Source organism: Lactuca saligna, chromosome 9 (assembly GCF_052625555.1).
Source record: "Lactuca saligna cultivar CGN05327 chromosome 9, ASM5262555v1, whole genome shotgun sequence".
NCBI classification, from domain to species: Eukaryota; Viridiplantae; Streptophyta; class Magnoliopsida; order Asterales; family Asteraceae; genus Lactuca; species Lactuca saligna.
This window is the reverse complement of record NC_136425.1, coordinates 149,162,134-149,183,310: the sequence shown is the minus strand read 5'-3', so window position 1 is coordinate 149,183,310 and position 21,177 is coordinate 149,162,134. Positions and strand designations below refer to the sequence as shown.

Genomic DNA, 21,177 nt, shown 5'->3' with positions numbered 1-21,177 from the left:
TTCAAATAGGAAAGGGATAATGATTTGAAAATGTAACAAACTTTCAACTTTGCTCACATTTAGTCAGTAAACTTTTTTTCGTTATCTATTTGCCACTGAACTATTGAAACTGTTCACATTTTACCCTTATGACCGGATGTTACCGGTCATAAGGGTAAAATGTGAATAGTTTCAATAGTTTAGTGGCAAATAAATAACGAAAAAAAGTTTAGTGACTAAAAGTGAACAAAATTGAAAGTTCGTTTCCCTCTAAAAAAGTTCAATGACTAAATGGGCCTTTAGTCCTCATTACTGCCTCACCAGCCACCCAACTCCCTTGTGTGAAACCTTAATTGGCCATAGTGAACTAGGAGAGAAAGAGGGATAAGATTTGAGTGTTTTGTGATACATTTGAAGAGAATAAGAGATCATCAAGCTTGGATCACGAGGAGGCTTTTGGATCTAGAGGTTTTTCAGGAGTTTGCTTTAGTTGGAGGTAAAAAGATGCTAACTTGATCATTTCCTTATGAGATTTTGGGTTAGGGTGTTTGTAGGGTTTTCTCCCATCTATTTTGGTGGTATTGAGTCACTTGAACATGTCTTGAGGTTGAAACCTAAAATCTGGATTGTAGGTGGTCTAGTGAGCCCAAAGACCCGAACTTTATTGAGCTAGAGGCAAACTTGTGTGCAGTAACCCTTGTTGGAAACTTGTATTGGCATTATGAGCAAAATATATCATGAATGGACGTAAAGCTCGCAGCTTTACGTGACATTCGAGCCTTAGGGAGCTAGATCTGGAGTTTGGGGGTCATGGATCTGCCTTAAGGCGTCTGAATGAGCACATGGACTGAATGGACTCACCGAGTCAACGAGCTGAATCGATGAGTCGACTAGGGTTTTCCTTAATAAGTCTGGACATGGGTAACTCGGCAAGTTGATGAGACAACTCGATGAGTTCAATTGGATTTTCGCGACATTCTGAGAAAACGAGGGGACTCGACGAGTCACATAGATGCACTCGGCGAGTCAGGTCAACATGGATTGTTGACTCGAGTGTGGTAAAGTAGCCTTGTGACATGATATATATATATATATATATATATATATATATATATATATATATATATATATATATATATATATATATATAGAGAGAGAGAGAGAGATGTAAACAGCTCTATATAAGGTGGGTTTATACAACATGTAGAGGTGTGCTTGAGAGATGTAACGTTGAGAGTGTTAGTGTGTGTTGATTATGTAGATTTAGATCTAGATCCTTTTTTGTAAACATCTTTCATAATCGAATGCATCTCTTAAACACCCAAATCACCGTGTTCTTTGTGTATTATTTAATTCCACATGTCAAACAAATGGTCATAATTCACATAAGTGAGAATGATTAATTTTTTTGTAAAAAAAAAATCAAATTGGAAATTTTGATTTATTATTTTGGAAAATACCAAACCATTGGTTTTTTATATTTCGGTTTCAGTTTTTCGTAGATTTCTTCATTAACAAATGTTACTGGAATTTAACAAAAATAAATAATTTGCTAATACATAATATAATAGGAAGTTTGTTCAATTTAGTCATTAAACTTTTTTAGAGGGAAACGAACTTTCGATTTTTTTCATATTTAGTCACTAAACTTTTTTTTTTTCATTATCTATTTATCACTGAACTATTGAAATTGATCACATTTTACCCTTATGACCGGGAACAACCGGTCATAAGGGTAAAATGTGAACAATTTCAATAGTTCAGTGACAAATAGATAACAAAAAAAAGTTTAGTGACTAAATGTGAACAAAATCGAAAATTCGTTACCCTTACAAGACATTATCCCAATAGGAAACAAATGGTCGGATGTAACTCTATCAACGGCTCATTGAGCACCATATGGGACGGGGCGAGGGGATTGGATTGGGGTTAAGTTTTAGGGATGAGTTGTGTTTGGAGTTAATGGTGGTTATGAAGGGGCGAAGTTCAGGCTTATTGGGACCAAATTTCAACCCACCAATCTAAATTGAACGAATTGGTACAAATGAATTCAAAATGACAAATCGTTCATGCAAAGCATATCTGATGCTTACCTGTTCAACAACAGGTTGAATATTGCTATGGGAAAATGTTACACTGCCTGGTGGAAACAAGTAAGTTGCCCAATTTCCGATTTTATCCCTTTTAGCAAATAATCTTATCCTCTTCTTTGACTAAACAAGTGGCTTTTGTTTCTCCACATATATACGTAGATCCTATCCTCTTCTTTGATGACGTTCACAATAACCATCATTGCTAGAATCATATGTTCTATAAACTTACATCTTGAGGATTGTTCATCTCATCAGTTTTTTTTACCATTGTTTCATATAAGTTTTCCCCAACAAATAAATTGCCTTACAGCAGGATCCTTCAAGCATACCGTCAATGACGTCTTCTTCAACTTCACCCGTTGCAAAGAGCTTTAAGTATGACGTATTTTTGAGTTTTAGAGGTGAAGACACTCGTAAGAACTTCATCGATCATCTTTATTATGCTCTTCAGCAAAAAAGCATTTCCACTTACAAGGATGACGAGAAAATCGAAAAAGGGAATAAAATCAGTGATGAGCTCATGGAATCCATTGCAGACTCAAAATTCTTCATCATTGTTTTCTCCAAGAACTACGCATCTTCATCTTGGTGCTTGAATGAGCTTCTAAAGATAATGGAGTGTCACAAATCAACCGAGCAGACTGTTTACCCTGTTTTCTATGATGTGGAACCCTCTGAAGTCCGCAATCAAATCGGGGCAGTTGGAGACGCCTTTGCCAAACATGAAAATGAAGAGGCCGCTGGGAAATGGAGAAAGGCTTTAAAAGAAGCAGCTGATGTGGCCGGGTGGGAGTTGAAGAACACCGCTGATGGGTAATTTCTTCATCATATTAGTACAACATTCTTTCATTTTGTTTCTTTCCTATTTATGTTTATCTTGGATGTAAAAGGCTTGGACATGACCTCTCATCTTGGATTGTCAAATTAACTTATCTTGTTGAAAGATTAAACGTGAAATATGATTATATTAGGATGTTATTACCTCATAAATTCTTAAATGTTATAGATCTGAAAGTAACTGTTTTATGTGGGAATTTTGAGTAACCTAATTGAATATTCACTAATATACAGGCATGAAGCTAAATTCATCAGACAAATTGTTGAAAAGCTTTCACTAGAGTTACGTGCCATCAATGTTCGCATTGATAAAAACTTAGTAGGCATGGAGACTCGGATCAACGATATTATATCATCTTTAGGAACTGCTTCAGATGATGCTCACATGATTGGGATATGGGGGATAGGTGGTGGTGGGAAGACGACTTTGGCTAGAGCGATTTTTAATATAATATCCTTTCAGTTCGAAGGCAAAAGCTTTATTGAGAATGTGAGGGAAGTTTCAAAAGCTTCATTGTCCGGATTGAATTCGTTGAAAAGTCAAATCCCTTTAAATGGTGGAAAGGTTCTTCTTGTTCTAGATGATGTGGATCATTTAGACCAGCTTGAGGCGTTGGCTGGTGATCGGAGTTTGTTTAAGCCGGGAAGTATAATTGTCATTACAACAAGAGATGAGCAAGTGCTAGTAGCACATGGAGTAAAGTTTATTCATAATGTCAATCTGTTATCAGATAAGGAGGCAATTTGGCTCTTTAGTAGGTATGCATTTGGGAAAGAGATTCCAGTTCAAGGATACGAAGAGCTCTCAAGACAAGTTGTATGTTATGCTGCTGGTCTTCCGTTGACGATCAAAGTTTTGGGTTCGTTTCTCTGTGGTAAAAGTAAGCCTGAATGGGTAGATGCCCTAGCCAGACTAAAAACGATTCCATTAGAGGAAACTCAGAAGAAGTTGGAATTAAGCTATATCAGTCTAGATGAAGAACATAAGGAAATATTCCTAGATGTTGCAACCATCTTAAAAGGTTGGCTGAAAAACTCGGCTATCGAAGCACTTGAAAGCTGTGGATTTTATGCTAGAATTGGTTTAAGAGTTCTTGAGCAAAAGTCTCTCATAACTATTGATGGTGATGAGTGTTTGGGCATGCATGACCATTTAAAAGAAATGGGCAGGAATATTGTTCGTCGTTCACACCCCAATATGCCCAACAAACATAGCCGGTTGTGGGATGGCAAGGAAATTGAAGATATATTGGCTAATGACATGGTAAGATGGAGAAACTAACACATTTTCATTTGTTACAAACATGTTTCATGTTGATTGCTTTTTTGTTACAGGGTAATGAAGCAACAAGATGTATAAAATTCTACTATAGGGGACTGGATCCGCAAATCACTATGAAAGGTCTTAGAAAGATGAAAGAACTTCGGTTTCTTGATGTGACCGATAATAAATTTTACTCAAATCCAAAAATTAATAAACTCATCCCAAACTGTCTAAATGGTTTAGAAGTTGTATGGCGTAATTGGAAATCTAATAAAGTTAGCCTGTACATTCCGGATGCGTTAAGATATTTGCGTTGGTATAATTATCCTTTTAGGTCTTTACCCAAATCATTTCAAGCAAATAATCTTGCTGCACTTGAGATGGCTGAAAGCGGTATCGTACAGCTCTGGAAAGGGGGAGAAAAGAAGGTAGAATTGTTTTGCATGATTCATTATAATATTGTTGTACATCCATTGGTTTGTTATTATACCAATATTAATCCATTTTGTTATTTTGCTTATGTTAGGTTCTTAACAAGCTCAGATTCCTTCTCCTCAGTGGTCCAAAGTTGAGGTCCCTTGACCTTGGGTTGACTCCAAATCTTGAGACATTGACGCTGGTCAAACATGTACATGGACCTGGAGCTGGTGGTTTGGTAGAACTTCATATGCCCGGTGAATGTCTAAAACTCAGATTCCTTGAACTTGATCATGTAAAGTCAAGGATGTTTGACCTTGGGCTGACTCCAAATCTTGAAAAGTTGTATCTAAGACGTGATTTGGTAGAACTTCACATGCCCGATACATGTCCAAATCTCATATCCCTCCATTTCAGTTTTTCAAACTTGAGGACCCTTGACATTGGACGGACTCCGAATCTCGAGGATTTATATGTGTCCGGTTGTTTTGATTTGAAAGAGCTTCACATGGTCGATAAATGTTTAAAACTCAGATCCCTCTACCTTGTTGGTTTAAAGCTGAGGACCCTTGACATTGGGTCGAGTCCAAATCTTAAGAGCCTGGATCTTCATGGATGCAATGATTTGGAAGAATTTCACATTGCCGAATCTCCAATGCTCACATTCATCAAGATTGAGTGTTTAAAGTTGAGGACCCTTGATCTCAGTTTGGTTCCTAATCTCAATAAGCTGTTTCTTTCTGAATGCAAAGATTTGGTAGAACTTCACTTGCCTGGTAGATCTATAAATCTCATCACCCTACTATGCACTAATTCAAAGTTAAGGACCCTTGACATTGGGCTGTCTACCAATCTCACTGCTTTAAATCTTACAGATTGTTATGATTTGGAAGAACTTCACATGGTCGATCAATGTCAAAAGCTTCTATCACTCACCATTAGTCATTCAAAGTTGAGGACCCTTGACCTTCGGTTGACTCCAAATCTTGAGAAGTTAGATCTTAGAAAATGTTATAACTTGGTAGAACTTCATGCTCCCTTTGGATGTCTAAAAAATCTTGTCTACTTGGACTTAAGTGGATGTTTGGCGTTTAGATCTTTTTTGTTTTGCTTAACAGATAATACTACTGGTCTAGTGAATGAATCACTTGAAGTTCATCCTTTAGCTGAGTTATGTTTTACCCTAAAAATATGCCCATTTCACCCCGACAATCATTTGCTGAAGTTTGAGTTTAGATGTTTTCATGAAGAAGATCTACCCTCATTGACTAGAAGTCTTGAGAAGCTTATTTCTGCACGTCCATGTGCTTGCACAAAACTTGAGAAGTTTTCAAGAAGCATTTGTAGGTTACAACGTTAAATAAAGCTTGAACTCAATGGTAGTAATGCAGAGGTACCCAAGAGGAGTTATGTTTGTTGTCTACATCTTCTACACATAAGTCTTATCGGCTTTTGAGAAGTTACCCATGGACATATTGTGATTAGAGATGTCAGATGTTTAGAGCAGCAAGATTTGTTCCAGAAATACTTTTTTTATATATGTTGGAACATGTAGAGAGGGCTTCTTTCAGTCTTGTGATTTTACATCCACAGCAAGCAGGAACTATTCTACAAGGTACTTTCTCAGTTTTCCGTTAATCATGCATCTTATTTTCATCTGAATTTTGAAATTGATAGACAACATTAAAAAATTTCATCCAAAAATCAATAATTATATATACATACAGGAAGAGCCCATGCCTGTGTTATAGTTTTAAGCTTGGCTTCAGAGAGTAGCTTCTTTATCATTTATGTTAAATTTGGAGCCTTATTCGAGTTTAAAACCAAATCCAAGTGTTTAAGTAAGAATCAGACGATATTCTGCCAACTCGTGTGGATTTCATGCAAATTACCACACAGGTAAAAGTAGTATAGTATATTCCATCTTCTTTTTGCATATGAAAATGTATTCATGTTACTATTTGTCCTACTAACATCTGAACCATTTCCTGCAATTAGGAGTTCTGGGAAGTGGTCTACACTCTACACACAAGGTGATTTGCCCAACTACTTTTTGGAAACTATTTGGCTTACATCAGTCTATGTAATCAAGTTTCTTTAACCATCATACTTTCCAATTAATTGTTGTTCTTGGAACAGAACCTGGGGATTTGGTAGAAATTGATGGACTAATTAAGTTGAAGCAGTACAAGGTATTTGATATTGGTATACTTATCCTTGTTATGGATGTTTTCAAGCTAGTAACCATGTGTATGTATTGTTTATGTTACAGGTGACTATTGATGCCTCTACTCCTGAAGCCAGTATAATTTAAGAGGTCAAATAAAGAAGTAGTTTCTCAGCCACCTCCTCCTGCTATTGAGAAAGTTGAGGAGAAGCCAATGACAAAAGTCGAAACTACCCCTGTCATAGTTTATACTAGAGCTATTGAGTTTAATCCAATACAATCAATGTTCAAATTAAGTTTTAACTCGATTATCCATATTTAAAATGTCTAATCTTTGTTTTGTTAAAACAAATTAGCAGGTACTGAGTTTATGACCTTTGGTAAACTACAGGGACCATTTATGTAATTTCGTCATATCAAAATAATCCATGCTCTTATTGAATTTAATTAATCACGACTGTGTTGTTTTTTGTTATTTTCTTGTTTCCAGATTTCATTTAACCCCACCTAGGGTTTAAGTTACGTTTGATTATGTGGTGTGTGTTTAATGCATTGCTTGAAGTTGCTACATGTCTTAAAGATATATTCTGATTTGTTAGCCACATTCAATAAAGTTTTAACTCTCTATACAAGGTTATGTGCATTGATTGGTGTCTGCTAGACTGCTACGAAGACCTTCACAAAACTTGTTGCTCAAGTATATTAAGTAGTAATATTTAGGTGTGCTTAAACTGCTGCCGTGAATTTTTAATTAGGGTTCTAAATTTTCTTCTATAAGAAAAATAAAGAAGATTGGGGCAAAATTCATTTTAGTTGAACAAGTCTACAACATATAAGAATGATATTGGATTGCAAAAGGATGAAACTACAACAGCTGTCAATGCGTTAAAAACGTATGATTTTCTTGTCTTCCTTTTATGTTTTAACATTTATGAGCATTTTGTGTCCTCGCAAACAAATACATCGCTGTCACTGCTAGTTTTCATAGGTTAATTATTCGCTGTCACTGCTAGTTGTCTTCTCTTCTCTACCTGATTCCAAAGTTTCCAAACAAGAGTATCACCTTCACATCACATCACCAATTATCTTCTTAACATGCATTCTCTGTGTTATTCATTAGATCTCATCGAAGTTTCTTTGCAATTGTTTCTTACACATTTCCCAAAGCAAAGATTTTAGTTTATTTATACATTACTTCAATCATATACCTTCAAATCAATGGCGTTTTCCTCCACTTCATCCATTCACAAGAGCTTTAAATATGATGTGTTTTTGAGCTTTAGGGGTGAAGATACCCGTAAGAACTTCATTCATCATCTTTATTCTGCTCTTCAGCAGAAGGGTATTCACACCTACAAGGACGACGAGAGAATCAATAAAGGGAAAAGGATTAGTGATGAGCTCATGGGATCCATCGAAGACTCAAAGTTCTTTATCATTGTCTTGTCCAAGAACTATGCATCTTCATCTTGGTGTTTGAACGAGCTTCTAAAGATAATGGAGTGTCACAAGACAACCACACATATTGTTTACCCCGTCTTCTATTATGTGGAACCCTCCGAAGTCCGCAATCAAATCGGGGAATTTGGAGAAGCCTTTGCCAAACATGAAAATGAAGAGGCTGCTGGGAAATGGAGAAAGGCTTTGAAAGAAGCAGCTGATGTGGCCGGTTGGGAGTTGAAGAACACTGCTGATGGGTAATTCCTTCATCATCTCTCTACAATATTGTTTCATTTAATTTCTTTCTTTCTAATCTGAGTTTACCTAGGATGTATAAGGCTCGGACATGGCCTATCATGTTGGATTTCCAAATCTTAACTATGTTCATGAGTCTTGCTGAAAGATTAAATATGAAATATTATTAAACATGAAATATAAGTTTGTATTTTAATTTATAGATTTGAAAGTAATTGTTTTTGTAGGATTTTGAGTAGGCTAACTAAATCTTCTCTAAAATGCAGGCATGAAGCTAAAGTCATTCAACAAATTGTTGAAAAGCTTTCACTAGAGTTGCGTTCCATTAATGTCCGCATTGATGAAAACTTAGTAGGCATGAAGACCCGGATCAACAATATTGTATCATCATTAGGAACTGCTCCTGATGATGTTAGTATGATTGGGATCTGGGGGATAGGAGGTGGTGGGAAGACAACACTGGCCAGAGCTATTTTTAATACAATATCTTTCCAGTTTGAAGGTAAAAGCTTCATTGAGAATGTCAGGGAAGTTTCCAATGCTTCCTTGTCCTGTTTAAAGTCGTTGCAAAAGCAAATTCTTTCGGATGTCTTGAATGATCAAGGCATCAACGTAAGTAGTGAAAATGAGGGGGAAAACATGATGTGGAGGATGATGCGTGGTAGAAAGGTTCTTCTTGTTCTAGATGATGTGGATTGTATGGAACAACTTGAGGCGTTAGCCGGTGACCGTAGTTGGTTTAAGCCGGGAAGTATAATTATCATTACAACAAGAGATGAGCAAGTGCTAGTAGCACATGGAGTAAAGTTTATTCATAATGTCAATCTGTTATCAGATAAGGAAGGAATTTGCCTCTTCAATAGGTATGCATTTGGGAGAGAAATTCCCATTCAAGGGTACGAAGAGCTATCAAGACAAGTTCTACGTTATGCTGCTGGTCTTCCCTTGACCATCAAAGTTTTGGGTTCTTTTCTTTGTGGTAAAAGTAAGCTTGAATGGGTAGATGCCTTGGCTAGACTTAAAAGAATTCCTTTAGAGGAAACTCAAAAAAAGTTGGAATTAAGCTATACCGGTTTAAATGAAGATTACAAGGAAATATTTCTAGATGTTGCAACCATACTGAAAGGTTGGCCGAAAGACTTAGTAATCAAAGCACTTGAAAGCTGTGGATTTCATGCTAGAATTTGTTTAAGGGTTCTTGAGCAAAAATCTCTTATTACTTTTAATGATAAATCTGATGTTGGTGAGTGTGTAGGCATGCATGACCATATTGAAGAAATGGGCAGGAATATTGTTCGTCGTTCCCACCCGGATATGCCTTACAAACATAGCCGATTGTGGATTGATGACGAGATTGAAGATATATTGGCTAATGACTTGGTAAGGATCATGTTTATTTGTATAAGTTGGAGAAACTAACACATTTTCCTTTGTTATGAAACAAGTTTCATGGAAATTGCTTTTTGGTTACAGGGTACTAAAGCAACAAGATGTATAAAATTTTACAAGGAGAGACTCAATCCGGAAATTGTTATGAAAGGTCTTAGAAAGATGAAAGAACTTCGGTATCTTTATGTGGCTCAGCAAAGTCTTTACTCGAATAGGGCTAAACGGAACCCAAATTGTCTAAATGGTTTTGGTGTACTGTGTTGTAATAAAGTCACTCCATACTTCCCAGATGCTTTACAATATCTGCATTGGAACAATTACCCTTTTGGGTCTTTACCCAAAACATTTCAAGCAAATAATCTTGTTGCACTTGAGATGATCAACAGCAAGATCGTGCAACTTTGGGAAGGGGGAGAAAGAAAGGTAGAATTGTGGTTCATTAATTGCTTTATATAATTCACTATAATGCTATCCATTGCTTTGCTATATCATACCAATATTCATTTTTTTTTTATATAATTTTGATTATGTTAGACTCTCAAAAAGCTCAGATTCCTAGGCCTCAGTGGCCCAAAGTTGAGGACCTTTGACCTTGGGCTAACTCCAAATCTCGAGACATTGACTCTTGGAGGACTAGGTGATTTGGTAGAACTTAAAATTCCCGTTGAATGTCAAAAACTCAGATCCCTCAAACTTTATTGTACAAAGTTAAGGCCGTTTGACCTTTGGTTGACTCCAAATCTCGAGGAGTTGTTTCTTGAAGGTGGTGATATGGTAGAATTTCACATGCCCCCGAGGTGTCTAAATCTCACATCCCTTAATCTCAAATATTTAAAGTTGAGGACACTTGACATTGGGCTGACTCCAAATCTTGAGAATTTATCTGTTATGCATTGCTCTGATTTGGAAGAAATTCACATGGCCAATGAATGTGTGAAGCTCAGATCCGTCTACCTTGAAGGTCCAAAGCTCAGGACCATTGACCTTGGGCCGACTCCAAATCTTAAGAGAATGGATCTTCATGGAAGCAAAGATTTGGAAGAATTTCACATTCCCGAATGCCCAATACTCACACACATCAGCATGAGCTATTCAAAGTTGAGAATCATTGACCTCAGGCTGATTCCTAATCTCAATATGTTGTTTCTTGTAAGCTGCATAGATTTGGTACAACTTCACCTAGCCGATGAATGTCAAGAGCTTGAATCCCTCACCGTTATGCATTCAAAGTTAAGGACCCTTGACCTTGGGCTGACTCCAAATATCAAGATGCTGAATCTTGAAGGATCATATAACTTGTTAGAACTTCATGCTCCCATTGGATGTCTAAAAAATCTTGTCCGCTTAGACTTAAGTGGCTTTTTGGGGTTTAGATCTTTTTCGTTTCGCTTAAATGATAATACTTCTGGTATAGTGAACAAATCACTTAAGGTTCGTCCTTTAGCTGAGTTACATTTCACCCTAAAAACCTGCCCATTTCACCCAGACAATAATTTGCTGAAGTTTGAGTTTACATGTTTTCATAAAGACGACATACCTCCATTGATTAGAAGTCTCACGAAGCTCATTTCTGGAGGTGCGTGTGCTTGCACAAAACTTCCGAGGTTTTCAAGAAGCATTGGTAGGTTACGACGTTAAAGAAAGCTTAATTAAAGTACTCAAAGGTGGTATTAATTCCATAGGTACCCAAGAGGAGCTAAGTTTATTGAAACATCTGGAATCTCTGAAACCTAATTAAGTCTTGTTGGCTTTTTGAGAAGTTACCTGATTTGAGATGTTTAGAGCAGCAAAGATATATTTTTTATGTTGGAACATGTCAAGAGGGCTTATTCAGTTGCATGATCTTACATCCACAGCAAGCACCCACAACTGGAGCTGTTCTACTAGGTAATTTCTTGGATTTTTGTTAATCATCTTATTTCAGTTTGAATATCGAAATTGATATGGCAATATCTATATTTTCAGTGAATAATCAACAATTATTTTGACAAAATACAAGTAGTATGGATGTTTTTGAGCCATATGCAAGTATGTTACAGGTGACTATTGATACTGCTACTCCATCCAACAAGGCATCTGAAGAAGCTGTTTCTTAGCCACATCCTCCTGATATTGAGAAGGTTAAAGAGAAGCCAATGCCAAAAGTCGATACTACCCCTATCACTGAGAAGCCTAACCCAGCCTATCCACCGCCTCCTACAACCTCTGCTTTAGAACCCCAGCTTGTTATAGAAAGAAAAGGATGTACGAATCACATATTTTATAGTTTCTACTTAAGCTGTTGATATTAATCCAATACAATCAATGTTTAAAGTTTAAACCCTCTAATCCATCTTTAAAGCTGTCAAATATTTGTTTTGTTGCTTTCCTCTGTGGTTATATTATCAAAATAATCCATGCTCTACTATGTTTTTTTTTTTTTTTTTTTTTTTTTTCCACATTAAACCTCACCTAGGGGTTTAAGTTATGTTTGATTTGGTGGTGTATTTTTAATGTATTGCTTCGAGTTGCTACACGATCTTAATGATTCTCAGAACACATTTGATTTGTTAGCTACACTCAATAAAGTTTATAACTCTCTATTCAAGGTTTCAACATTTCCCTTGACCGCTAGAGGTACAATAATTAAGAAAATAAAGATCTGAAAATTAACAGGTCTCCCTGAATCAATGAAGAACAGACAACGAGCCAGCTTCTAGTAATAGAGTGAGAGTGTTGAGGTTGAATTGTGTTGTGAGGTATCGAAGAGTCTGTCTTAGAGTCGAAGTCTATATTTCAGCGTATGTTGTATGTATTTCATAAAGGCACATTTGTATGTCGAAGCTTAATAGTTTTAGCCTTTATGTATTTTTTGTTAACTTCTGAATTCCTCTAAATAGGGATAGGTTCTAGAGATAGAGTAACCTTTGGACATTTCGTGTTCTTACTCTACACATAATCTTGTAACCTTTAGAAGTATTATTGAGCCATCCAGATTATATTTACTCATTGTGTTCATGTTTCAATTCAAACTCTGATTTCTTTTCATTTATTCGATCAATACAAACTACGGAGAGTATACGGATGATAATAATTTTGGATAGAATTTGTTTCTTCATACAATGAATTTATGAATATTCCCCAAGTACATATCATCGTCATCATGCCACGTCAGTTCCATGTGAGTATGTTACACCACCATAAATAGACAGAGGCATCAACATGTCACGCCAGTTGTTAAATTAGTTGACCGGTCAAATAGTCAAATTAAAAAAATTAGTGGCTAAATTATAAAAATAATAGTAACAGTCAAAATTGAATTTTTGTGAAAATATGGTGACTTTTTGTGCAATTTACCTATAAAAAAAACAAACTATACAAAAAGAAGTAAAATGAACAAATAAGAACAGATTTAAGCTTTCTGTTACCAAATTGAATTCCCAATACTCTATTCACTTGAAGATAAGAACATTCCCGATCTTATTTTGTTGTACCCTCAATCTTATCTTTTTTAGCTTATAGCTTATTAACTTATAATGGTGTGAGAAAACAGTTTTTGCAAAAGTGTTTGGATTAGAAGTAAGCTATAAGCTTTAAGCAAGGGGAAGCTTTTCAAAAGTACCTTATTTAGCTTCTCCCCACCACAGTAAGCTGATTTTTAATATTTCATATCCAAACACTTAAACTTAGCTTATAGCTGTGGGGATAAGCAATAAACTATAAAGTCTCTCTTTTTTTTTCCATCCATACACCCTCCTAATTATGATGGTTCTCTGATGAGTTAAAGTAATGGAGCATTAGTGAAAGATCAATTTCGTTTTCCCAAAGGTTTCTTAAATGTTGAGTTTATCGTCCGTGACAATCCAATCACTCTTATGGTCACAATGGTTTTCATTCGTATCGTATTGTTTTCAATTGATCATCACAAAGCATCCATTGTGTTTTCATCGCCCGTAGAGAAGAATCAGAGTGATGATGGTCACGAGAGGGGGAAAGGAGAATCGGTGGTGCTACGACGAGGCAACGATGTGTGTGATCTTGAACCCACCTCTCCTTTCTTCTCCGTTATTGGGAATCTCATTCGAGACATTGGTGATGGCTATAGTGAAGGGAGGGGGAAACAAGGTTTTTGGAGAGAAGCGGCTGTGAAAGGAGTGGCAACAAATTAAATAAGCTACTTGACGCTTATTGCATATTGCCATGAAAAATTATGTTACATTGCCCCGTAGAAGCAAGTAAGTTGCCAAATTTCCATTCTTTTTCTTCCTTTTAAGCTAAGAATCTTATCCTCTTCTTTGACCTAGCAAGTGGCTTTTGTTTATACACCTATTCCCATATACTTTTTGTACAAACCGATAACGTTCACATAACCAGTGCTAGAACCAAATCTTCTTAAATAACACTGTCGAGGTTGTTTAATTCATCTCATCAAAGTTTCTTTACAATTTCACTACAAAAAGGTTTTATATTAATATAGGATCCTTCAAGCATACCTTCAATGACATTTTCTTCAACTTCATCCATTCCTAGGAGCTTTAAGTACGATGTGCTTCTGAGTTTTAGAGATGAAGACACTCGCACTAACTTCATCGATCATCTTTATTCTTCTCTTCAGATGAAAAGCATTTACACTTACAAGGAAGATGAGAGAATTAATAAAGAGAAAAGGATCAACGATGAGCTCATCAGATCCATTGAAGACTCAAGATTCTACATCATTATTTTCTCAAAGAACTATGCATCTTCTTCTTGGTGTTTGGATGAGCTTGTGAAGATAATGGAGTGTGACAAATAGAGTGGACATATTGCTTACCCTATCTTGTGTGATGTGGTACCCTCTAAAGTCCGCAATCAGAGTGGGGCATTTAGAGAGACCTTTTCCAAACATGAAAAGGAAGATGTTGCTGGAAAATGGAGAGAAGCTATGAAAGAAGCAGTTGATCTGGCTTGGGTAGGAACCGAAGAAAACCGATGATGGGTAATTCCTTCATCGTATCTCTACAATATTTTTTTATTGTGATTTTTTTTCCTCTAAACTACATTTTAAACGGTTATCCATGACATCTCATGTTGCACGGTGAAATTAACTCAAACTCTAGTCTTATTGAAAAAGTAAACATAAAACATGACTATATTACTGTTATTACTTCATATAGGTTATAAATCTAAAAGTTAACATTCATGTCAGATACTAATTAAGTTAATTGAGTGTTATTTAAAACACCGACATGAATCTAAGTTCATCAAAAGAATCGTGGAAGAGGTTTCACTATAGTTACGTTCCATCGATTTCCGCATTGATGAAAAGTTACTAGGCATGGAGACACGGATCAACGATATTGTATCATATTTAGAAACTGCTTCTGATGATGTTTGCATGATCGGGATCTGGGGGATAAGAGGTACTGGGAAGATAACTTTGGCCAGAGCCATTTTTGATCAAATTTCCTTTCAATTTGAAGGGAAAAATTTTGTTGAGAATGTCAGAGAAGTTTCAAGTGTGCCTTTGTCCGGTTTAAAGTTGTTGCGAAAGAAAGTCCTTTCACACATCTTACACGATCAAGGCATCAACATAAGCAGTGTTCCGAAACGGAAAAACATGTTGTGGAGGATGATGCGTGCTAGAAAGGTTCTTCTTGTTCTAGATGACATGGATCATATGGACCAACTTTAGGCGTTGTCTGGAGAGCGTAATTGGTTTAAATCAAGTAGTACAATTATCATTACAACAAGAGATAAGCAAGTGTTGGTAGCACACGGAGTGAAGTTGATTCACAATGTCAATTTGTTGTCGGATAAGGAAGCAACTTGTCTCTTCAGTAAGTACGTATGTGGGAGAGAAATTCCAATTCAAGGGTATGAAGAGCTATTAACACAAGTTGTACATTATGTTCTTGGTCTTCCCTTAACGATCATAGTTTTGGGTTTGTTTCTCTGTGCTAAAGATGAGGTTGAATGGATAGATGCCTTAGAAAGACTTAAAACAATTCCGCTAATGGAAACTCAAAAAAATTGGAATTAAGCTATACCGACCTAGAGCAGGATTATAAGGAAATATTCTTAGATGTTGCATGCATATGGAAAGGTCATACGAAAAACCATGTAATCCTAGCACTTGAAAGTTGTGGATTTCATGCTAGAAATGGTTTTAGAGTTCTTAAGCAAAAATCTCTCATAACCATTTATACGAGTTATAATTACAAGCGTGTGGGCATGCATGACCATTTAGTAGAAATGGGTAGGAATATTGTTCGTTATTCACACCCGATATGCCTTACAAACATAGTCGATTGTGGATGGAAGACGAGATTGAAGATATATTCGTTAATGACCTGGTAAGCATCAGGTTTTATTTGTAATTTATAGAAAACTAATTCATTTGCATTTGTTACGACATAAGTTTTATGGTGGATGGTTTTGACTTACAGGGTACTGAAGCAACAATATATATACATTTCAACATATCCAGAGTCGATGCGAAAATCGTTTTGAAATGTCTTCAAAAGATGAAGGAACTTAGATTTCTTCGTGTTTCTCTTAATTGGACTGATTCAACTAAAACTCTTATTGGTTTGAGTAAATGTAATTGTTTTTGTTGGAATCTGAAATTTGATGATTTCAGCCCATACTTTCCAGATTCTCTAAGATATCTATGTTGGTATAGATACCCTTTTAGATCATTACCCAAAACATTTCAAGCAAGTCATCTTGTTACACTCATCATCATTGGCAGCAAATTTTATTACCAAATTACCAAAGATTGCTAGACAAAATGATAGCATTTGGGTAACCGTCGACCGCCTGACTAAGAGTGCATATTTTCTCGCCATGCGTCAAAAGACTCGAATGGAGAAATACGCACAAGTATACTTGGATGAAATTGTTGCAAGACATGGTGTGCCACTAAAGATCATTACCGATGGTAATACTCGCTTCACTTCTCATTTTTGGGCGAGTATGCAACGTGAATTGGGATCTCGAGTTGCTCTCAGTACAACTTATCATCCCCAGACAGACGGTCAGACGGAGAGAATGATCCAAACAGTAGAAGATATCCTTCGTGCATGTGAAGCACTATATAATAATAGTTATCACGTTTCTATCAAAATGCCACCATATGAAGCACTATATGGATGTAAATGTCGTACGCCATTAGGTTGGCGAGATATAGGACAGAAAATCCTTGGAGGCCCTGAAATGAATCAAGACACCACCGATAAGATTCAAATCGTACAAGAAAGGATGAAAGCAGCCCAGGATTGACATAAGTCCTATGCAGAAAAGAGAAGACGACCCATAGAGTCCAAATCTCAAGAATTTGATACTTGAAGATTATGATTTGGTAGAACTTCAAATGCCCGATAGATGTCGAAATCTCACATTCCTATCACTCATTAATTAAAACCTCAGGACCCTTAACCTTGGGCGGATTCCGAATCTCGAGTATTTAAGTGTTTTCCACTGTAATGATTTGGAATAACTTCACATGGCCTATGAATATTTAAAGCTTAGATCCCTCCACCTTACTGGTTTAAAGCTGAGGACCCTTGACCTTGAGCCGAGTCCAAATCTAGAGAGGTTGTATCTGATGGGTTTTGGTCATAAGACATCCTATGTGCTCATACAAACCCTAATGCTTGGATCTAGGTTTCTCTATTGTACATGCTTTGAATCCAAGACTATAAACCCTAATTCTAGCATGCAAGTAATCATATTAACATGTAATTAGGTTTAAGATCATACCTTGATTGTTATGTAGCAATAACAATCCCAATTCCTCCTTGTATTGACTTTGGAAGGCTTAGAGTCACAAGTGTCACTCCTCTAATGGTTCACAAACACCATAAGCAAGAGGATGAAGAGGAGAGAGGATGGAGGCTGCCAAAAACGTGTGTCAACGCTTACAAGAAGCTTAGCCACGTTTTTGAGCCTTAAGGGGTCTTTATATACTTGGGCTATTAGGGTTATCTAACAAGGAAACCCTAATTTGGAAGCTTAAGCCCTAAGCAACCCATATACTCCTTTAATTAAGCCCATGGACGATTTCCTTATGGGTTTCCCATTAGAATTCGTCCATCCCTTAATATAAGGCAATCCATGGCCCAAATCATAATTATCTTATAATTGCAATTCCAGTCCCTTAAGTTTAATTAATCTCATTTAGTCACAAAACTAATTACTAATTAATTATTGACTAATATTAATTAAACAATATGATTTCTCCTTTAATATATTATTCTCATAATACATTAATAAATCATATTTAATCCTTACTCTCCATAAATCATCCTATCAAGTTGCTTTGGTGAAGGCAACCCAAAAGGACCATGCACCATCGGGTCAAGTACATACCAAAATAGTTATGGACTTAGACACTAATCCAACAGTCTCCCACTTGGATAAGTCTAACAACTATTCTGTGTATGACTTCAGATCCTGATCTGCAATCGTAGCTTTCCAAAGCCGCTGTCAACTCTGATCATATCAGATACGCGTGTCCTTAGATAAGGGATCATATATTCCTCCATTCTAGATATCGTATGAGATATGATTTCAAATCATTCTCTTTGTACTATATCTCGATTTCCGATTTATGACGACAGACTAATTGAACAAATCAAATTAGCCCTAGCCCGGCCGAGCATTTACGTATGTCATCACTAAACCATCGAGGGGCCCAAAGATATCGCTTTTATTCTTTTAATAAAAGGAACGGATAAACTTTGATACAATGCTTGCTTGCACTCACTCACTGAATTACACACAACAATATGTTTTATAACACCAAGTTACTGGTGCGTTTACATATTATCAATGTGCAACCGATTCGCAAGATACAACTCACACATCTCGGTTTCAAGAATATAAGATATTATCGTCTCACCAATCACTCGTAATACAATTCATGAAGTGATCCAAGTGAGCGTGGGTTTAATCCAATGCTCAAATCATATTCATAAGCACTCATGAACGTTGCAGCAAAAATTTGCTTATGTCTAATACTCTTCTAAACAATCCACACACCAATTCACGACAGTCTTCATTCATATCTACTTCCAACATATGAACGACTGTGGCCCGTTTGAATAATTCGATTATTCTTAATAAACTCAATTATTCTGGAAGTCAAAACATGCAAGGTGAAACACAAGAATAATACTAATCTCATATGGCCTCAAACCTTTGAGTATAAACAAAACACGTTTTATTTATCACCGTATCGATTACTCATTATTTGTCGTTTCGGGTAATCAACTTCTTACTTGAATTCCAACACTTGTCCCATGCTCCTAGCATGCACACAATGTTTACCTATGGTTCTTACTTTTGTGAAATAGACAAATTGAACACATTTCTTTTCCAATCATTCTCATTTTACAACTCCAAATCCATTTTCTTAAGTGTAAGAATATCAAATTCTTGTTACTTATAGAATATACTAGATTCTAACACTTTATGCAACGATCCTTTTGTAATGTCACTGCACCAAAGTCTCAAAGACTATTGCCAATGATATTACAAATTCCTCTAACGTAGATTGTTACAAGACAATTCCTTAGATATGATGTCTCTCACTCAAAGTACATTCCTTTGAACATCCTTTTGCATAAAAGTTTCTAATCTAGACATAGATTTTCAATATTCAATTCCCAATATAGATACATTTCCATATTTTCCATATGACAACTTATTTTTAATAGAGTCTTATCTATTCCTAATAATGTCGATATGGTCCATCCAATATGGAAACATTTCCATAATTTCCAATACTATACTTCCAACTACTCACAAGCGACCAATCCTCGTCGAACTTTGGATTGTCCTTTGATAGTTATTTAATTATTTTAGTCAAAACCGATTCTAGTCCCTTTTCCCTCTTAATGCGCTAGATATTTGGAAAATTTTAGAATGGTCAAACATTAAAGCATTTGCAATCGATCCTATACCCGAAGCGTATGGGACACGACGCATAATGTTTTATTTGCTATGTTCTCAAAATTCGAATTGTGAAGAGGAATGCCGTAATCATAATCGAAATTTTAAGAACACACTATGTACCCTTGACTAAGTTTATTAACATTTCTCAACCTAATCCTTTAGATTTGAAATGAAGCATAATATTCTCTCCCTTAATTATAGCAAAACAACCTTTCAACTCTTACAACTTTGCAAAGTATGACTCTTGTTTTCTATAATTAATATTGCCAACTATGCAATACGTGCGTTAATAATCATACAATCATAACATTTATGCTCCCACTATCATGATGATTATTATAAAACATAACACTTATGCTCCCACTAGCTTCGACATGTATTCATAAACATCTTAACTTTCAGAAAAACAATACTTATTGAATTTCCAAAGTTCATGTTTCTAATACTTAGTGCTTTGATAATCTTTTATCAAGGCTTCTTGAACTTATACACTTTTGCCTTAGATAGTTCATATGTGTGTCTTAACAATTAAGACTAATTGCCAAACCTCACAATTCAAATTATGGAAAGGGATGCCGTAACCATGATCGAATTCGAGAATGCAACTTTACAATCACTATCTTTTAAAATCTTTCTTAGTGAAATCATTTTCTCACAATCATTTTCATGAAGGAGGAAATCTTATGACACTTAGATTTAAACGGTGTATGTGTTCCTATCCATGTGAATTTGTTAAAGCCAAAGTTTACGACAAATTCAAACTCATATGGATCGAACTTTCTTAATCTTGATTTCTTGCCTTATGGTAGCACAGCTGCCCACCACGTCTTCCAAGTAGTTAAGCAGCTCACCTTTTTCCTATCAATGTACTTTCCATTGATCAAGGTCCTTGCCTTTTATGCATTCAAATGAGAACTCATAGGACTCATATGCATAATTAACTCGATTGGATTGGCACAGAAACAAAATAATGTCTTCACAATAGGTTGTAAACCTCAACTCGTGTGCTAGTGATGATCGATAAGGTTTATTTGATTTGTTCTTGAAATTTTTCAAGACTATTAAGACTCCCACTGACTCCTTGACATATACGATTCTCTTATCAAAACATTTCTTGACAAACAAATATTCAAGAGTTAGTGTAGCTTTTATCAAAACAAAACACTTCATAATTTTGGTCTTAGTTGGTCTTTGTCTTATCCAAGACATCACAACTTTCCACAATTGATGAATGTTATAAACCTTCTTAATACTATTCACTCAATGTCACAATCTTGACTTTAAGACTTGTTTTGGAACGAAGCATGATTGACTTCTTGATTTGACCATTTCTTCAATCTTTGATTCCTCTTCTTGGACATACAATTGTACCAAGAATCACTTAGAGGATCAATTGAGATATGGTTCTTAATCATTAA

General features: G+C 35.9%; 2 protein-coding genes across 6 annotated transcripts; both read left to right on the top strand.

Annotated features, from left to right (window-relative positions):
* The first annotated feature begins 1,958 nt into the window (after positions 1–1,958).
* Positions 1,959–7,208, top strand: LOC145015458 (disease resistance protein RPV1-like). 3 transcript variants are annotated; one of them, XM_078973933.1, is made up of 9 exons: positions 1,960–2,885; positions 3,144–4,173; positions 4,245–4,601; positions 4,700–5,366; positions 5,466–6,205; positions 6,318–6,489; positions 6,589–6,623; positions 6,730–6,782; positions 6,863–7,208. In XM_078973933.1, the coding sequence occupies exons 1-5, from the start codon at positions 2,407–2,409 to the stop codon at positions 5,948–5,950; spliced, it is 3,018 nt and encodes a 1,005-aa protein (XP_078830059.1). In that variant the 5' UTR covers positions 1,960–2,406; the 3' UTR covers positions 5,951–6,205; positions 6,318–6,489; positions 6,589–6,623; positions 6,730–6,782; positions 6,863–7,208. The 3 variants fall into 3 exon arrangements, with proteins under 3 accessions (XP_078830060.1, XP_078830059.1, XP_078830058.1); XM_078973932.1 differs by having other exon boundaries at positions 1,963–2,885; positions 4,700–6,205; XM_078973934.1 differs by lacking the exons at positions 6,318–6,489; positions 6,589–6,623; positions 6,730–6,782; positions 6,863–7,208 and having other exon boundaries at positions 1,959–2,885; positions 4,700–5,611; positions 5,709–5,871.
* Positions 7,209–7,858: 650 nt separating this feature from the next.
* On the top strand, positions 7,859–12,199 carry LOC145015459 (disease resistance protein RPV1-like). 3 transcript variants are annotated; one of them, XR_013665887.1, is made up of 5 exons: positions 7,859–8,454; positions 8,719–9,832; positions 9,926–10,264; positions 10,376–11,728; positions 11,881–12,199. XR_013665887.1 is itself a non-coding variant. In XM_078973935.1 (4 exons), exons 1-4 carry the CDS (start codon positions 7,976–7,978, stop codon positions 11,477–11,479), a joined length of 3,036 nt encoding a protein of 1,011 aa, XP_078830061.1. In that variant the 5' UTR covers positions 7,859–7,975; the 3' UTR covers positions 11,480–12,199. The 3 variants fall into 3 exon arrangements, 1 of the variants encoding a protein (XP_078830061.1); XR_013665886.1 differs by having other exon boundaries at positions 11,807–12,199; XM_078973935.1 differs by having other exon boundaries at positions 10,376–12,199.
* Positions 12,200–21,177: the final 8,978 nt, after the last annotated feature.